The sequence below is a fragment of the Crocodylus porosus genome, unplaced genomic scaffold, assembly GCF_001723895.1.
Source record: "Crocodylus porosus isolate Cpor-Errol unplaced genomic scaffold, CroPor_comp1, whole genome shotgun sequence".
Classification (NCBI taxonomy): Eukaryota; Metazoa; Chordata; order Crocodylia; family Crocodylidae; genus Crocodylus; species Crocodylus porosus.
This window is the reverse complement of record NW_017728931.1, coordinates 123,950,102-123,969,925: the sequence shown is the minus strand read 5'-3', so window position 1 is coordinate 123,969,925 and position 19,824 is coordinate 123,950,102. Positions and strand designations below refer to the sequence as shown.

At 41.9% G+C, this 19,824-nt stretch overlaps 2 protein-coding genes across 5 annotated transcripts in view; one reads left to right on the top strand and one right to left on the bottom strand.

Annotated features, from left to right (window-relative positions):
- LRRC17 (leucine rich repeat containing 17) overlaps positions 1 to 5,659 on the top strand; it is a 41,749-nt gene extending 36,090 nt beyond the window's left edge. For all 4 annotated transcript variants that reach the window (XM_019543604.1, XM_019543605.1, XM_019543603.1 and 1 more), the window contains 2 exons: positions 261 to 416; positions 3,352 to 5,659. In XM_019543604.1, coding sequence (XP_019399149.1) covers positions 261 to 416; positions 3,352 to 3,746 — 551 coding nt within the window. In that variant the 3' untranslated portion in view covers positions 3,747 to 5,659. The remainder of the gene's footprint in view (positions 1 to 260; positions 417 to 3,351) is intronic.
- FBXL13 (F-box and leucine rich repeat protein 13) overlaps positions 1 to 19,824 on the bottom strand; it is a gene marked incomplete at its 5' end in the record, with an annotated part of 190,279 nt that overhangs the window by 107,880 nt on the left and 62,575 nt on the right. The window contains 2 exons of the mRNA XM_019543969.1: positions 16,077 to 16,212; positions 17,060 to 17,155. Of these exons, the coding sequence (XP_019399514.1) occupies positions 16,077 to 16,212; positions 17,060 to 17,155 (232 nt within the window). The remainder of the gene's footprint in view (positions 1 to 16,076; positions 16,213 to 17,059; positions 17,156 to 19,824) is intronic.

The following is a 19,824-nucleotide window of genomic DNA, read 5'->3' as shown; positions in this document are numbered from 1 at the left end:
AAATGATGGCACGAGACATAGGCCAGTGTTCAATAAGCAAAAGGAAGGGCGGGAAAAAAGAAACTTTTACAAGATATAGGAAGTAGTTTTGTATTTTCCCCAAATTGTTCAAGTACTTTCAGAACCCAAGAACCACAGCTCTCCTTATGGCTAAAGGCATAGTACACCAATTATCTTTTATCACAGTTAGTTGCTGAAAGTACAAGTAGTAGAGATAAACTAAAGATGACTTAACATATGTCTTTTTCATTTTTTTTAAGAGTTAAAGAAAGTTCCAGGTAACATACCTCCAGATATTGTTAAACTTGATATGTCCAACAATAAGATCAAACAACTGCAAGCTAAGGAGTTTGAAGATATTAGCGAATTGAAGATACTAAACCTCAGCGGTAATGGAATAGTTTATATAGATCCTGGTAAGAATAATTTGCATATTTGTAACAATGGTAATCTGTTTTACTGATTATTAGCTCTGGCAATGTCTTCACTCCCCATAGTCTAAGCATGAAAAATCAAGACAATCAGAAAACTAACAAATGTTGCTATATGTTTAATTGAATTCAGCAAGCCAAATTCTAGGCTGACATATCTTGTTCACTTAAGTCAATGTAGTAAGCAAGGACTTTGGCATACTTTGTTTCATATTTAAAACAGTACAAGATTCAAATATAAGACTAAACAGTCAAAACACTACAAAAACTACCTTTTTAAACACTATTATCACAAACCTGACTAAAGTTAGCTTATGATGCTAACTGCTTTTAATTAATACTATTTAATTAGTACAATTAATATCATTATAGACTGATAGGATTAGAATGGTATTTTTAGTTCTGAGATATAGTTTTCTTTACTAGGGCTAAAAACAGCTGTACAAAATGTTCATCAGAATCTCATAAAGTGAACTTGGGCTCATGAAAGTTTGTGATCTATGTATCTTAAATAGTCTATGAAGGTGCAGTTCTACCCTGCATTTAATACATTGTAGGACATTTCTTCAGAACAGGTTTTAAACAGGGAAAGCAATCAAAAATATGAAAGAGAAAGACTGAAAGAACAAAGATTAAAACAAACAAACAAACCCCACTGCTTCCTGCCATAGCATTCTGAAACCTAAAGAAGATAGGACAACAGTAACCTAAATAAGATACTATTTAAGAGGTTTAAAATCATTTATTGCTAGATTCCTTACATGAAAACCTATACTATGCAAGGGCCACAGGGTGGGTTTATTTAAAATATGACTTACTCTGTGAAATACACTGCAGTGCCTTTGTAAAGATGCATGTTTCGTCTGCCACTAATTTACTGCCACTGAATCAAATGTATTCACTTCACAAGTAAAAAATACAAGTTAAAAAAAAACTACCAGTCCTGCCTATTTAGCCTGAGAACAGTTAAATATTCTCTCCTTCTCACCAGCAACATCAGCAGTAAAGGTTCTGTAGGTCAAATCAGGCATTCATCGACACAATTCAGTTTTGATATTTTCAAATTATACTTGGGTATTGTCTGCATAGGGGATGGTATCAGAGAGATTAAGATGTTTTCACTGTGGCTCTGCAAGCCCTGTTTTGAGCTCAAGCCATGTCAGCCCACAGTTAACTCAGCTATAAATAGGTACTTAGTCATTTGGGCTGGGAAGTCAAAGTGTATGAATACACATGCATTTGGAGCCATTTCAAAAGGACAAGGGAGATGCTTGGTGTGTCCCACATAGCAGCTATTACGTTTTAACAGTTATGTGTGGACAAGCTATGAACCATAGAAACATAGCAAAACCTTGGATGGAAGCAGCATTAAAGATGGAGCTGTTTTGCTACTTTCATTTTCTTCACAGCTTGGCCAGATATAGCTGTTAGAATGCAAGTTTCTGCACACCTGATCAGCAGCTCCCCCTTTGAAACTGTTCCAGATATACATGTGTCTGCAGACATACACAGTCAGACATGATCCTAGTCACACTACTCCGTTGTAAACTACTGGCAGAAACTGGTGTGCCTTAATCAGACCAGCACAATGAGTTATTAGGTGTGGGAAGACCCTTGACTTTGCCTTCACAGAAAACATGCATAACTTTAACAAGAGGTACATGCCCCTAAGGGTAGATGCAATTAAAACACCTTAAACCAGTAATTTTTCATCCTGTAGGCATAGAAATATTTTCTACTGGTACAAGACACCTGTATATTGATATAAATGCATCCACAATTAGAGAGGTTGTACCACCATAGTTATTTCAGTCAAAAAAAATTCCCTTGCTTAAAACAGTTCTACCACTTCAAAATCTGCATACAAACTAGTTTTACCTTCACAGCATAATGCAGCAATGGATTTGGAATAGATATAAGTGATTAAAAGAACTTGATAAAAATTCTGTTGGTGATTCACAGAAAAGAACCAGATTCCAGTTCAATGGCCCTGCAATGTGGTCTCTGAAGTGCTAACAGAAGTAAAAAGCATTGAAAACATGTATTTGTCAGCAAATTAAGAGTTATTCTGAATACACATAGGGTGCAAACAGAAGTTTGTCACACAGTTAGCTCCTTGAAAGCAATCTACAGCTGTGCCATGACAGAAGGGCACGGCTGCAGAGCACTTTAAAAGTGTTCGATCACGGGATAAATTAACCCTTATTTCGTGAGGGTTCAGATGAAGGTGCTCCAAAGCAAAGCCTTCATTAACTTCTGTTTGTCTATATCTGGGAGCGGGCATCAGCCCAGCCCTGCCCCCAGGATGTCTTCAGGGTGGAATGGGGAAAAGGGGAAGGAGTACCGTCTGAGGTTTGCCCAGCCTGCACTGGAGGGTGCGGTGGGTGGATTGGAAACCTCCACCCCAGGAGGAGGGCTCTACCCACCCCATCCTCCAGCACAGGTTGGGCAAACTCCAGACAGAGCATCCTCCCCTCTCTTCCATCCTGAAGACAGTACCGGAGCTGGAAGGGGGGTAGGGCTAGGGGAGAGAGAGACAGGCAGCCCACCTCTCTCCCCTGGATTGGCTTCAATGTAGAACTTGATCGCTTCACTCCCTCACCCTCCACCAAACAGCAACATCTGTTGGGTCGGGGGCAGGGGGTGCAGTAACTCATGGCGCCTTCTGTGAAGTGTCATGAGTTACAGTGGGAAACTGTCCATCTGTCAGCACCCATAGGGACCAGATTGATTGTAACTTGTATAAAATTTGCAGTACATCCATTCTTTGAGGTTCAAAAGAAACCTTTATTGTAGACTTAAAAACAATACACAAAATACTGTTTATTTTTATATAAATATGGGATTTTTTCCCTGTTTCAGATAAACATACTTTTCTAACTAATGTATGAATTTCAATAACTGCTTTTCTCTTGATCAGCTGCCTTTTCAGGGCTCATTAATTTAGAGGAGCTAGATTTATCAAACAACAGCCTGCAAAATTTTGAATATGGAGTATTAGAAGATCTGTATTTTTTGAAATTACTGTGGCTTCGAGAGAACCCTTGGAGATGTGATTACAACATTCATTACCTTTTTTACTGGTTAAGGCATCACTACAGTGTTCACTACAATGGCCTGGAATGCAAAATGCCTGAGGAATACAAAGGGTGGTCTGTTGGAAAATACATTCGGAGTTATTATGAGGAGTGTCCAAAAGACAAATTACCAGTTTACCCAGAAACAGACAAAGAGGATGAGGAGTGGGAACGACACAAAGAACAATCAGTTCAAACAATAAAGAAGCATGGTGTGATTGTCACTGTAATTGGTTAATTAGGGAATTTGCTTTATTACTCGATTCAACAAGTATTTGATACATTTTCAGAAAAAAAATCCTATTGTTTACATTTTGTTGATTGGGTTGATTGTCCATGAAGGAATATTTGCCTACAAAGATTTCTTTTTTCCACTTACTAACTACATGATGGCATCAGTCATAGAACATCCTTTATAAACTATTTCTGATAATTTGTTTTGGATCAGTCTCATCCAGTGTCTGGATATCTATTTGAACCTGCACAAAATAAATGGATAGACATAGCTATAAATCTGTGTTGGAAAGGAGCTGTTTTGTATAAACCAAGGCAAAGATCCTGCAATTTGATCTACCTGAGTAGATGCTGCTTCTGCATGGAACTCACTGCAGCATTGGGACCAACTCTCTTCTCTGCTGAATGTATTGCCATTTCTTTACCTTTCACTTCCATGAACTTCATGGCAATGTTCTGTAATTTTTTTTTATATCAGCTCTCTTGTATGTGGTATCATAAAAAATCCAATTGTAGTCTAAAGTGAAATAGGGTTCAGTGAATGCTGTGCTGGTACAGAGATGCCTAGTGATTAGGATATAAGACTGTGACTCAAGAGACTTGGGTACTGTTATATGCTCTGGTACATATTTCCTATCTGACCATGGGCAAATCACTTAGTATCTCCAGGTCTCAGTTCCCCCATCTGCAAAACAGAGATAGGCAGTACTTCCTTACCTCACAGGATGTTATAAAAACAATTATATTAAATGTTATCAGGTGTTCCAATACTATGGAAATGAGGCTTCAGAAGTACCCTAGACAGGTAGTGAATACCTCTCAGGGAAACGACTCTTGTTGGATGTTCTCAGTAAAGAGAACATCCTTTATAAACATTATTTTATTGACTGATAGCGTTCGGCATTTATATAATGCTTCTTCTTTTCAAACTTCCAGATTAACTAACAAACAACAGGTTTTAAAGACAAGCATGGTAGTCCCCATTTTATAGGTAAGAAGCTCAAGCCTATGCAAGTGGATCAGGAGTATGATCAGAACTCAGGCATTCCCAGTGCAAACTCCAAAACACAATTCCTCTCTGCCATCCACAAGAGTTATGATGGTGTGCAAGCAACAGAATCAGGGTATCAGAGTACACTGCTTCTACAAAAGCTTCAAGCTTCAAAACTTCATAAAAGGACCATCAGCTGAATCAATCACCTGTCTCCAATTGCTCAAAACCTTTATAAAGGAATTATTTAAAGAAAAGGAAAGAATCTCTATTAACAGAGAACATGAAATTGAAGGCTCACAAAGAGTGACAATGCCCTACAGGCAAAGCCTTCATCATGGACCTGGTTCAACCAATGACATTTTAAGATGTAAGGAGATAAAGACAGGCTCCTACAATAACACCTAAAGAAAGCCAGAAAACTGGAGGTGGTATCTGTTAAGATTTTTGAGAATCTAAGAAAAATATAAAATAAAGAAATACTCTTCTTTGCTCTTAAAATAATGGTACAATAGAAGACCTTCTAATGGCATCATTACTCTTGCTCTTTTTCCCGAACTACATCTTGGGGGTTAAAGTAGTTACTAAAATGTGTGTAATTTTAACTATGATCAGATGTAATCCTTCATGCCTAGGGATACTTTGTTACTTCATTTTGACAATGGTACTAAAGACCCTTTATGTAATAGATAAGTGTGTAATAGATGAGTGTTTATTTGGAACCCAGAAAATGCTAGAATTCAAAAGGCTTAGCTCCTGGAAAACTGGCAGCAACCAGGTGTCTATCACAGTCTTATGGGGATGATGTGGGAAATGAAAGTTTGTTGCATGGGTAAGAACTATGAAGCAAGAACAGGAATTAAAACAAAGCCGTAACAGGATAAGACAATGCAGGAGAGAAGAATAAATGTATGGAAAGAAGATATTAAAAAAGAGAGATGACTTGAATTACAAGGAATGGGATTGTTGTTTTTTTTAAGAGTCTTTCTGTCATTTGCTATACATCATATATGTCCTCCACTGAAACACCACAACCACAGACCACACTGCCTCTCAAAACCTCTTATTCTGCACCATATGATCACAAATGCCCCAAAAACATTTCTGCATCCAAAGCATATTAGAAAACCCTGGGCCTACTTACCTAATTCCTACCCCTTCTTCAATCTCTTTCTGCCTATTACCTCTCTCTTTTCCCATTCTTTCTCTATCCATCTCCAACAAACAGCTGAAGCTTTCCTCCTGTTCCTTATACTTAGTATGGTGTTTAGTGTGCTTTTTATATTGCTTTTGTGATGCCAGGAGGAACAATCTACCATGTTACCCAGAAGCAATACTCCTAACTCTCTGCTGTGGGTTCTAAGTGTATTTTACTAAGGATTGTAAGAAAAAATAATGGAAAGGTCTGTCAATACTGTGGCCAGTACTAGGGAAAGAAATTAGTACTCAGAAATCTTTAGCGTCCTACAGCAAATCTCTAGTTCCTGCATTATGAATTCTAATAGCAGCAAACTATAAACCCCAGGAAGCCAAGCAGTTCCCTAAGATCACTCCCCTGTTCCAAATGCCTGAGTGGGTGAGGTAATATCACAAACAGCTGAATTATATTTTATGTCTCCAATATACTCATTTTATATTTTACTGGCACAATAATCTCTCTCTTTGTCAGTTAGTATGAACTGGAATAGTATTAAAATGTTTGTTGGAAGAAATGAAACAATTACTACTATACACACATATAATGCATGTACCTCATTTGCCAAACTGGTGCTATATGCACACAACAACAAAAAAATTAAAAACTATCATTTTGCTGCTGAATCATTTGCAATAGTGACTTTGAACCGTTTAGCCAGCCAGAAAGATTTTAAAGCCAGCCATCACTGCTGTTTTACTATTAACAATAAAATGGTAAATCTGTGTAATCTTGGATTTATCTCAAAAGATGAGATCAGAACTGTGGATAACGGACGTTAGTGTGGAAAGGTTCATGACATCTGTAAGCTATACTTGAGCAGATGATTCAGCCCAAACTGTTAGCAAGAAAAACTGCTAAGGAGTAGACTGTAGTATAATTTTCAACAATATGGAAATGGCAGGGGAGGAAAATGGGCTTACAGCAATTATAAAAGCATCATAACACAGAAATGTTTTACTTTCTAAGTCAATCAAGCTTTCAGAAGAGACAGGAACAGGTACCCTGTATGCCCAACATCTGTGGATATTAAAGGAATACATTTGTGCTGTTCATTTTAATATTAATAAAACACTGATTGAATCATTTTGCATTCTTAAAGTAGATTTCTGGATATCCATAATCATTAGAACAAACTGTTTCAGATATATACATCTTGAACATTCTTTGCAAACAATCACACTTACTGTACCAGCACAAATAATTTAAAACAAATAGAAGTGAGCAGTTGAAAATGGATATAATCCTTTATTTTGAGCTGGGAAAAGATACAAAATATCGGCAAGCACAGGAAAATTTGCAGTTTGCAAATAGATGTTCCAGTCATGCTGGATACAATTTACTGTCTTAGCTGTACAGGTTTAAGAAAAATAGAAGAGCACAGATCATAAAAAGTAGGGCTGCAAGAAGCCTCAGGAGGCCATGCAGTCCAAACCTCCCACCAGAGGCAAGATCACTCCTGTCCAAACCATCCTATATAAATCCATTTTCTAACCTATTCTTTAAACTACACAATCAACCCTGTTGCACATCTACAAGGGATATTACCCAAACACACCAAAAGCACTCTAACCTGCCAATGTAAAGCAGAGGAACAAAGACTATCATTATACCGGGGCTACAAGTGTTGTTTAAAAGTACTCAAGTAATCTAAGGAAGAGAGCTATGCCCTCAACCCCTGCTACCAAGGAAAGCAAAACCCCGTACAGTGCAAACCAATATGACCATGGGGTAAAAACCCCTCTTGATCCCAAATGGGGCGATCAGTCTGACCCTGAGCAGATAAACAGGACCCTCAAGCCTAGAAACTCTGAGTTTTAGTCCCAGCAGGAAAACTGGCACACCCTAGTCAAAATCCCTAGCCTTGGAGGCAGCCACAACCCAATGCTTCTGAGGAAAGTGAAAAACAAACCCCCGAGCACCTGTAGCAACAAGAGAGGGAAAATTCCTTCACAGCCTCACATGACAACCAGCAAAGCCCACAAGCACAGAAAAAACCAAAGAAACTCCATTCTGCTCTGCAACCTAAACCGCAGGCATAACTCCACACATCACACCCTCTAATTAATTGAATAGCCAGAACTCCCCTTTCTGTATTCTCTCCATAAATTTATCCTAGCTGCTTTAATTGGCTTTCATAACGTAGCCAGTTCTGGAGCTCTAATTCATTTTCCTGCTGCTGAGCATGGTCCTCTTCAATATCCATCTGCTCTAGGCCAGTGTTTCTCAGCCTGTGGGCTGTGGCCTAAAAGTGGGTTGCAAGAATATATCAAAGGGTCACGAACAAACTTTAAAAATGGATCAATAAACTTTTAAAATGGATTCTCCTTTAAAGGAAAAAACATGGGAAACCGTGGCTTTTCCCTTGCAGGCTGTCAAAGTTTCAGCCTGCAAGGAGCTGCCTGGGATCCCCCCTGCTCCACACACTGAGGGGTTAGGGCCTGGGGGTGGTGGGCAACAGGTTGGGAGTGAAGGGCACTGGGTCAGGACTGGCCATCAATGTTTACAAATGGATCCTGATACAAAAAAGGTTGAAAATCACTGCTCTAGGCCAGCATTTCTCAACCTGTGGGTTGTAGCCCAGAAGTGGGTCACAAGAATATATGAAAAGGTCATAAACAAACTTTAAAAATGAATCAACAAACTTTAAAAATAGATTCTCTTTTAAAGAATGAAAATGTGGGAAACAGGGGCTTTTTCCTTGCAGGCTGGCAGAGCTCCAGCCTGCAAGGGGTTCCTTGGCCCCCCATACACCATCCCCGCCAAACATACTGGGGGCCTGGGGCCTGGAGTGGGGGTGCAGTGGGTCAGGACTAGCCACTGATGTTTACAAATGGATCCTGGTACAAAAAAGGTTGAGAACCACGGCTCTAGGCTATAGCGCTCTTTCTGTTATCTCCCAGTCACCTGTCCATGTGTGTGGGGGAAAAGGAGGGTGTTGCTCTTAGGCTTCCAACTGTTGCTTTTTAGAAAGCACTCCAGACAGCTACTCCTAAATCATCCCTGACCAATCCTTATCCAATCTCTTCTTGAACACCTCCAGTGATGGAGATTACATTTTCCCTAGGCAGTTTATTCCACAGCCTCACTGTTCTAACAGTGAAGAAGTTTTTACTGATATCCAATCTAAACCTTACAAACTGAAACTTACAAGTCATGTTGATTGAGGAAACAAGGACTATATATACACTAGTTGAAAATAATCTTACTAGATGGGGATAAGCAAGGAGGGCAGTTTGCTGGCTTTGGAATAAAGCACTTTAATGTCATAAGCAGCAATGGCTAAGTACCAAATACTTTTAAACTATCAAAAGTTAGTGAATTTGGATAAAAAGTTCCGCAGAGATAAAGACTCACAAAACACAGAAGTCATTACTGTTCTTCTGTTAACCATAGGGGGTCTAATAGCACCACCTATATTTGAGGTTGCCCAACATTATTTATTATAAGATCCTATTTTCAGTTGCTTATAACTGTCAACATTTAACTTCTTAAACAGAAATTTTCCATGAAACCAGTGAAAATTACATTGTCCTACTCCAGATAAATTCAGCATTGTATCCATCTAAAGGAGGCATATTCTAGCCCAGAGCAGAGCAAGACTTTTCCTGTAATTAAAGATCTGGGCTGCTACAGGATGTCAGGCATTAGAAATTAAAGGCTGGAGAACTGTTTCCCTGTGTTCTCAACATTTCTATTATATTTCTATTCCTTTGGGTTTGGGCTTCCTGAAGGAAAAGCCAACCAACCTGAATATATATGGGACAGATTGGGAAGCAAGTAAAGGGAATTAGATTGGGAGAAGGAATCTCAGAGAAGACTGGAACCAGAGGGCTAGGGAGAGGAACTCAAGGACTGGGAGTTGAGGGGAATAGTGGGACAAGCTAGTGAAGGAGACACGGACTTACTGGCCAAGGAAACTGGGACAGGAAACTGAGTGCAGAGATCGGGACTACCTGGACAAACAGAGAGTAACTGGGAGCCACTGGGGCCAGAGACTTGGAGGTATGCCTACACTGCACAATACTGCACAGGAGGAGTCAGCAATCTCCGGAGGTGGGGCTTTGGTGACATTCAGAGGCGGGGGGCTTTAGTTGCAGGCACTCCGTCCATGCCACCATGCGAGTGAGCACTGGCTAGAGATGCCCTCTCTATGCTGCTGGAAATAAACAATGACAGTAGTTGGGCCCTTCCACTCACCTGTCTCTGACCTGGCCCAACAGGTCATTCTGGCCCTCAGCCAGAAAAGATTGCCACACAGTGGAAAGATATTAGCTATCTCCTAAAACTAAATAAGATGAGTAGTGGGAAATTCCACACAGTATAATTTACCCTGCTTCTCAGCCTGCATGGAAGTCCACACTATATTACTACTTGTAACCCAGCTTGTTGAAATCTCTGTGTTCTGCACCCATATTGTTCTGGGAACATCCATGACACTGAATAAGAAACTATATGGAGAGATTGAGACTGGCTGGGCAATGAGTGACAACCTACTATTGCTTTCAGTGACTTCAAGCAGCTCAAGGGCAGAGGTCTGTGTAATGAGTTAAAGCTTCAAACTTGCTGATTCCTCCTATGGGTGTCAACAGAGGGGGATTTTTTGGTGGGGGAGAGCAGGGAAGGAAGTAGTGTTGTTTGGGCTGTTTTTTTTAAAGCTAGGGAATTATACTAAAAATACTATTAAAACGAATGGTAGTAAGGTTGCAAAGTTAAATCCGCTAAAGTTAGAAAATGCCAAAATTAAGATCTGTTCAACTATACCAGCCCTCTGTGAATATACATTGATGCAGACTTTAATTACTTAACCACATATTATTCTGGCATATCTTAATTTTAGACTGTTTAAAAGAACATATTATGGTTGTAGAGTGCCATGCGTGCAGTATTTTCAGCAATTCAAAAAACAATTTTTTTCTTAAGAAAACTTATATACTCAATCTGATTTATGAATATTTTATATGCTCAGTATTCCATATAACTTTTTCTCGTTGCTAATGTATCAGAAAACTCAGTCTTTTACTTTTCTTTCCAGGTCATGCTTAAAGGCCTTTTCTGCTTTTCCATGGCTTTCTGCTGCATTTTCTATTTGCTTCTGTGGTGTTTCTGCCTGCATCCACCTATCCACATACACCACAGCTCCCCCAGAATAGCAGCCAGTCTTCTGTGTTTATTAGGGCTGTGCAAAGCTTTAGTAGCCAATTCGATTTGGAGGACATTCGGCCTGATTTGACAGCCGAATCTCCGAATCTGAATCAAATCTGGAGACTCATTAAGAGGTCCAAATCGATTTGGAGAGATTCAGGGCCAATTCAGAGATTCAGCAATAGGCTATACAGGTTTCCCTCATATAAAGCGAACCCACTTTATAATGTGACGAGTAGGGATTGGTTCCCAATGCTGTGGTGCAGGCAGCTGTTGTCAGCTAATCCCAGGGCCGCTGCAATAGGAGTTGGAGGGAGTGGCAGCAAGCAGAACCCCGGGTGGTGCAGGATGTGGCGCAGCTTGTCCACACACACCCTAACCCCCACTGCAGCAGCCCTGGGAGCAACTGGTGCCAGCTGCAACAAAAACTGCCAGTCGGTGAGGTGGGGGGAGGTAGGGTGCACCTCTTGCTGCTCCGCACCCCCTGGGAGGGTTGGGGGGCTGTCAGGCTCTTTCTGGGGGTGCATGCCCCTGGATCTGGATGTGGGATGACAACAGGCTGCCACTGCAGGCTGGGGCTGGCGGTAGCACCAGGCTGATTCTTTCCAGTGCTCAGGGCGGGTGCGCTGAGTGCCGGGAACAGCCCAGCACCCCCGGATGTGGATGCAGGATGACAGTAGGCTGCTGCTGCTGCAGGCTGAGGCTGGTGGCACCACTAGGCTGTTCCTGGTGCCCAGGGCGGGTGTGCCAAACACCAGGAAGAGTCACCCTGGTGCCACTGCTGGCCCCAGTTTCTGATTCAGTTTGGAGCTTTTAATGGGTTTCCTGATTCTATTCAGGATCAGAGATTCATCCGCTGAATAGGGCCAAATCTCCTCCAAATCTAATCAGCTACCAAAGCTTCGCACAGCCCTACTAGCTAACAACTAACTGTTAACATTTAACATTTTCTAAAGGTATCCAGTCTGCATTTTGATAAAATAAGTCTATGTACTCTGCCTTTATTATACAGTAAAATACAAGCTGGAGAAATCATTACATCCAAACATTATTTAGAATATTTCATCCAGTGCATCCACATACACAAACTATTTACATCTTCATTATCTGTATTATGAAATAGGGGACTAGTATCCAGGGCCTAATGCAAGTAACAAAAACAACAACAACTTTTCTCACCTTCTAAGGCAAGTCAGAAATTACAAATTTAGTCATGATCATTATATCCAAATGAATGTAGGACCAATGAAAGGATCTCTGGGAAAACAGAAAATCTGGAAAGCAAGGATCAGAGTGGCCATAATATGACTGTAGGTCATATAAGTCAGTATATACAATATGTTATGTTTTTCATCAAATACATTAGGGATGGAAAAATCCCAAAAGGATCTTACACTTTTAAGTACCTAATGGAGACACCACATCCATGCCCACATATGATTCACTTTGGCTTTCCATAGTTTTGTCTGCCAGAGTCATATATGATATGAAATTTTTTTTTTTTACTAAATAGCTTGCATACCACTACCATTGAGAATGTTATTTTCTCTCTAGGTTGAATGCCAAGAACATCACCAAATACATCTATTAGTCTTGGACAATTACTCTTTTCCATCACCACTCTAGAGAGCAAATTGTTCTCACCAATAATTGCACAAAACAACTAGTTTCTAAACATAAAGGAAAATAAAGAGAATGGTTGCTATTGGTTCCAGCAGACCATTTCAATAATTTATCATCTAATTAAATATTAAAGCCATTCTAACCTCATCCAAAACATTGCAATATATTTTTCTATTTGCTAAATTCAAAGTATATCATTCATTAATATGGAATCTATTCCTTCTCTTTTGAAAACATTTCTTTTTAGTTAAAGGATACTGTGAAAACCAAATGATAAAAAGGAAGGCTTTCTTGTTGGTAGAGCTAAACACTGAAGCAAAGTTGAGCCAGAAATCAAAGATACTTATTGAGATTTCATCAGTGTGAAGCCAAAGACATATGTCCCATGTGAGGAAAACACTGTTCAAATAGTTTATTTCCAACATTACAAAATTGCCCAGTCTCAGGATGCACTGCTCCTAATGAATTCAATGGCACCCACTCATATCCTATGTTCCAGCCTGGCTCCAGCCTCACCATATGTTTTCTCACTATTATCTCCTGTCTTCCTCTTCCTCTGTATCTTTCCATCCCATGGTTCTGCCTCCTCCTTCTTCCATTCTTTCCCTGATTCTCCTTGTTCTACCTCCTCCCAGCCTGGCTCCTTACCCCTTTGCATTCTAGTCAGGCAGTTTCTCCCATATCATCACATCCAAAGCTCCAGCTGGGGGAAAAGCAGAAGCCTCTTCTCAGTCCCTCTACCCTGCACCAGCACAACCTCTGGTGGCCAAAAAAAGCAATTGCAGAAAAATTTTACTCAACCCCTGAAATCCCGGGGTGGTGCATGCATGGTAGAGATTAAATGTGTATAGAGAATTTAGCCACCAAACTCTAACAAATATCTTCTAATCATGTGTGAATGGAAGTTTCTTTTGAAAGATGATAACTAAGCCGAAGTTAACCTCTGAATAAAATTCCTTGGGAAAGGCAAAGGCATATAAAGTTAACTTGGTTAGAAAGTCCCTGCTAAATTTCAAGTACATACTCTAAAACATGGTGATGTTGGAGCTTCTTAATTAAGTTTTAAAGTTGGGGATGGGTGGTGGTTAACATGGGCAAAACACTGTGCTTTCCCCTAGCTTCATTCTTTGAAACAGCTGAACTGTTTTAGGTGAATGTTAAAAAAAACAAACAAACAAAAACTCACCCTGAAGCTGACATCTGGCATGGAAATTAAGTGAAATTGTTTAAGTTTGCCAAAGTCATATGCCACTGAAAAAAATTTTCTTTGAACGGAAGTTGTTAAGCAAACTTAATTGTAGATGGTACTACCCACAACAAAAGTAAAAGGTCCATCTGAATCTTGCTGACGAAGGCACATCATTCCAGTAGCCAGTGACACACACTAAAGTGATGTAGCTAGCAACGCATCTATCTGTCAGAATGAGCAGGTACCATTTACAACTTGGTACAGCGCTGTTCAGAGTGTGATGAAACCTCCTCTTTTGTTTCCATGTGCTGTCTCATCTGCTTGCCATTTGAGTCATCTCTCAGCCATCCACAAATACATCTCTTCCCAAACAGCACCAAGACAAAGCCCCTTGGACCAAAGCGTTCAGGTAACTGAGCAGCCTTGCAATCTTTAAATGTCTCTTATAAATTTAGGCTAAGTACACACATTCAAAAAGCAGAGGCAGAATAAATCCAAACTATGTGGGTTTCTTTAAGCTGCGCAGATTGGATCCAGAGTCAACTGGAGTGTGCCCTGAAGCAACTGCAGGCTGGGTCCTCCAAAGAGATGCTCTGGCACCTGGCCAGAGTGTCTCTATGTCCACCCTGTGCCCCTGCTGCCCCAGCATGCTGCCTCAGTGTGTTGGAGCAAATAGGAATGGGACAAGGCTTACCCCCCGGTAAGTAGGGATGTGGGATTGTGTGTGTGTGTGGATGTGGGGGGACTGCTCAGGAGGGGTGGGTCCCTTGCTCCCCCTCCCCCCCCCCACCACTCTCCCTTTCCCCCAACAGCAGCAGCAGTGGCCCTCGGGGCACTTAGGCCCTCCTACTGACAGAGCCCCTCCAGTGGTGTGGTGCAGCCCCAGCTGCCTCAGACCACCTGTGCCACGTGAAGCCAGCTCAGCCAGGCCTAGGGCACATGCCTTTGGGCAGGACTGAACCATTGTTGCTGCTACCCAGGGCCCCCAACACCGCACACGAAAGCCGTATGCCCTTTGGCTGGGCCAGGTTGTTCCACCCACTGCTTTGTGGCTCTGAGCAGTGCCAGCCCTTGCTGTTTTGCTCCCTGCACCTGTACCCAGGCCCCAGTGATCCGCACAGGCCAGATCTAGCCTGCCAAGCACTTTCATCTGGCCCATAGGACCCCCCAAAAACCTGTGCCCCACCCAGACCTTCCACCCATGAGGATGGGAGCGAGGCACCCACGTGTACACACAGCACCCAAAATGTACCCTACTGTTTTGCTCCCAGCCTTGTGGACTGAAGGGTCCAGCCAGCTAGTGTGCAGCTTCCATGCATGGCTACTTCTGCCATAGGCCCTGGGACCTGCTTGCTTCCCCAGTCTCCTGCCGACTCCAGGCAGTGGGTAGGGAAGTGGTGGGGGGCAGGGCTGCAGCTGGGAGGAAGCACAGAGCATGGAGCTGGGGTGGGCAGTGTTCGAATGTAAGGGAGAGTGGTACACAGCCCCAGCAGGCAGTGGCAGCAGCAGTAGGCGGGACGCTCAGGGCACAGGCACCCAGTGGGGCACGGCTCCGGCCAGTGCTGCGCATCACAGTGAGGGGCTCAGTCTCCGCATGGCTGCCCGTATTGCCAGCACTCCCTGGCACTCGCACGCAGCCTCTGAACTCACACAGCGGGGAGGGAAGCCCCACATGCTGGAGCCAGGTGCCTTCCCTGCTGGGGCTGCGCAGCACCGGAGAGAAGCTTCAGGCTCTGGAGCTGGCTGTCTTCCCTGACTGGCAGGGGAAGACGTCTGGGGCTTCCCTCCCCTGCAGCACACCCCTGTGACTGACTTTAAATTGTCTTGCAACATCATAGTACTGTACATCTGAAATCTGGTATAATTACCTCAGTATTATTGGATTCAAGCATGTACATTTAAGCAGATGCTTGCATTCTCATGCACTATACTATATTCACAGTGCGTCAGACATAAAACCTTTCTACATGACTTTACTACTTTTCAGTTATAAAATTGTGATGGGGCCTAGAAGTGTGGATGGAAGGAAAAGCTGCTTAAAGTAATGTTAACCTACTAATTCCACACTCTCACTAATTCACTGTGACTGAAATTATAGGGAACTATATGTGCTGTAAAGTAAAGAAAAGGTAGTGACACTGTAAAGAAAGTGAGATAGGAGGTAGAAATAAAAAGTATTGAAAAAACTTACCAATACTTTTAAAGCTGGGCCAGTGAAGAGAAGAACAACCGCGAAGATTCAAACGTAACACATAAGGACGCCACTTCTGCAAAATATTAACTACTGTTTTGTCTTGAATCTTGTGTTTTACTGCAGAAAAATCAATCTAAAAAATTAAACAATGCAGATATCTATATATCGTACAGGTATCTAAAATATAGACATACATGCAAAATATGTTTAATTATTTAAAGAACTAAATGTTAAAAATCTGCTGTGCAGTCTCAACATCCAGGTCTTGCAAACACTACGCACATCCGTATCTTTACATATATGAGTAGCCTCACAGAGTTCATTAAAAATATTCACGCATATAAATAAAGTATTTATGAAACTAATGCCTAAAACTTATATTTACAAACTGGGGCATTCACTAGTCCACAACTATGAGCATATGAGAGCAGGATATCTGAACAAAACAAAACCTAAAAAGAAACAAACCAGGGCACACACACCACCACTTGTTTATTCATTGTTTCTTTATGATGTATAAAAATGGAAAATCATTAAAGCTTTTTGCGATTAATTTTTTATCTTAGAAATATTATGAACATAAAGTCTTTTTTTCCAGTAAAATGTCATAGCTATGGTGTCTACTGTCCAGCTATCTTTTTAGTCACAAAACACTAGTCTCTTAATAAAGTGGAATAATTTTTCCAGTGACATCACCAGGAACATTCCAATTTCTACAGAACTGTTTACTGATTTTATGTGAAGAAGAGACCTGTAAAACTTGTTGGGGTTTCTGGTACTGAGAAATAAACTAAAACATACTACATTCTTATACATTCTTATACAGTATCTTACAGAAAGAAAAGGTACTACTGACGATTGCTTGTTTTTGGGGTGCTTAGGATTTTTAAACATAACCTGATCATTTCATCCTTACTCTCTGAAACTTGAAATCAAACATTAAAATTGGTACAATGTCAGTTTCAGACTGTCTTACTTACATCACTCCATAATGAACTATTTTGTGTTACTGACATCCAGGTTCTGCTAACCTGAGCACACCTTGCTAGATCAATTAAGTCTGTGTAGTGAAAAATCTACGTTGGGAAAAAAATAGAAATATTGTTTAAGAAAGACCACTAGACTGAAAAACAAACAAACAAACAAACCAACAATAAAACATCAACATCCAGTACTTATTCATCAGTCCAAAATAGTAGACTTATAGTTCTTTTCTCATCAAATTTTACATCTCTAGATACAGTATACCAAACTAGGAGTCATTTTCTCCTCTGGAGCCATGTAATAATGTCAGGGTAAGATAGGATGCAATGGGTTTAAATTGTAACAAAGAAGATTTAAATTCTCAGGAAAAACTTTCTAACTATAAGAACAGAAGGACAATGGACCAAGCTGCCTAGGGAAACTGAGGAATCTCCTTCACTAGAGACTTCCAAGTCTTTGTCTGGAATGGTCTAGAAATAGGGCGTCCTGCCTTGCACAGAGGGTAGGACTAGATGACTCCAGAGGTTCTTACCAATCCTATAATTCTATAAGGCACTGCAGTCATATTATGACCAAATGCTTATTAGAGCAGTCAAGGATGCCATTTTCCCAATTTAGTCAAATAAGGCAGATTTTTAAAGGAGACACAAGCAGGATACAAAGGGCACACCTACACAAGATGCTACAGCGCCATAGTGACCGATGGCAAAAACCGTGGTGCCATCACTACGTCACCGTAGCAATGCACTCTCTCGCTAGGGTGCATTGCTATGGCAACGTAGCAGCCAAAAATAACCATGCATGGCCAGCATACAGCATTATGGGTTGTTACTGCACCATCTTTTAGTACTTCCAAAAGGAAGTACTAAATGGCGATGCAGTACCAAAGGTGCTGTACAGCCATGTGTAGACACACCCAAAATGTCTTAGCTTGCAGCCCCTTTCTCAAGCTTAATTCAGCAAGGGCAAGTTCAGCTATGATATTATCTTACTGATCTCTATTAAGAGATTGGTAAAATATTTGTTTGACTGGTAGTGTGTTAGTAGGCACTGAGTAATTTTCCTTTGGTCACAATCTATACTCTAGAAATACCAGTCTGAATTTCCTATTCTACATCCCTCTTGCATTACTGCTTTCCAAAAGCGCTTCTTCATAAAAATTTTGGAAGTGGCAGAATTGGCTCTTTCCAGAGATTATAGCCTGAAATTAGTCATTCTGATGGAACATAAAAGAGATGTTATTAGAAAAACTACAAATTTTGGCCGTCTCATACTATATTGGTGAAAATATGAAATAATGTATAATAACACCAAGAACTTGAAAATCACCCATGAACAATGAGGTGTTTTCACCATATTTCTCAAAACAATGGATACTGGGATTTTAATGTTATTTCCTAACATTTTTAAATTCAGGTGTTCATCTACTGCCTAAAGGCTAGAGCCAGAAGTTAAACATAAATTGATATAAGTGATCAGAAACATAGGCACTGAGCATGTGGGGACCCAAGGGCCCTAGCCCCACTCAGGAGGAGGGTAGGGTGACTACCCATCCTTACTTGGGCAGGAAAGTCTTGAAATGGAAATATCAAGTCCCAGTCCTGGGCTGTAGGACTCAAGGACAGCATTTGTCCTGGATTCCCAGTATTGTGCAGGGATCCGGGTTTTCCATTCACCATGGAAAAATGTGAGAAATGGTGGGTTTCCCCTTGCAGGCTGGCAGAACTACAGACTGCAAGGGGCTGTGGGGAGTGGGACACAGGGTGTACCACGTACATGTGTGTGCATGCACATGTGCATGTGGCCAAGAATACGGCCCCAAACAGCAGTGGAGAGCAGCTCCCCTAGACTTACCCTGCAGGTAAGTCTAAGAGAGGGTGCAGATTGAGACTCCCACAGTGAGGGAAGTAATGGGGCAGGGGCTGGGCGTAGGGACTCTGCCCAGCCAGGTCGGTGCATGGGGCCCAGGGCTGGTAGTGTGGAGTGGAACAGAGCCATGGGAGGCTCATTCATGGGGTGGGGGGCAGCTCCCTGCCATGGTGCACACTCCTGGGGAGGGGGGAATGGGGAGGTGTGTGCCTCCCAGATTTATGCACAGGGCAGAGGCAGATGTGGGCTGCCCACTGTAGGCCTAGGGCTCCCTACCCTGCCGCCCTCCCCCCAGGAGCCCCACACTAGCCACGCTGCCATGGTGAGGTAACCCCTGCCAACCCAGCAGCAGCGGAGGCAATGGGATAGAGTTGTGCCCTCCACTACTGCAGGAGGGCAGAGGAAGCCTCACCACAGCAGGGGTGCATGATTCCCAGAGGGGTGGCAGTAGGGTGCCTCCAGTGGGCGGTCTGCATCTGCCCCTGCCCCCCACCCACTCAGCTCTGCTCTGGCTGTGCCATTGAGGGCGGCCATCATCTTAGCAAAAATAAAAGATCATAGAATCAATGAGTCGGAAGGGACCTAGACAGATCGTCTAGTCCGACCCCCTGCCATGGGCAGGAAGGAGCACTGGGGGTAGCAGGGGTCATAAGACCCCAGCCAGGTGCCTATCCTCTTGAAGATCTCTGGGAAGCCTATTCCAGGCTCTGGCCGCCCTTACAGTGAAGTAGTTCTTCCTAATATCTAACCTAAGCCATCCTCCCTCAGCTTGTGGCCATTGTTCCTGGTGACTCCAAGGGGGGCCCTGGTGAACAAACTTTCCCCGAGTCCCTGCTGGTGGCCCCTGATAAAGTTGTAGGCAGCCACAAGATCCCCCCTCAGTCTCCTCTTG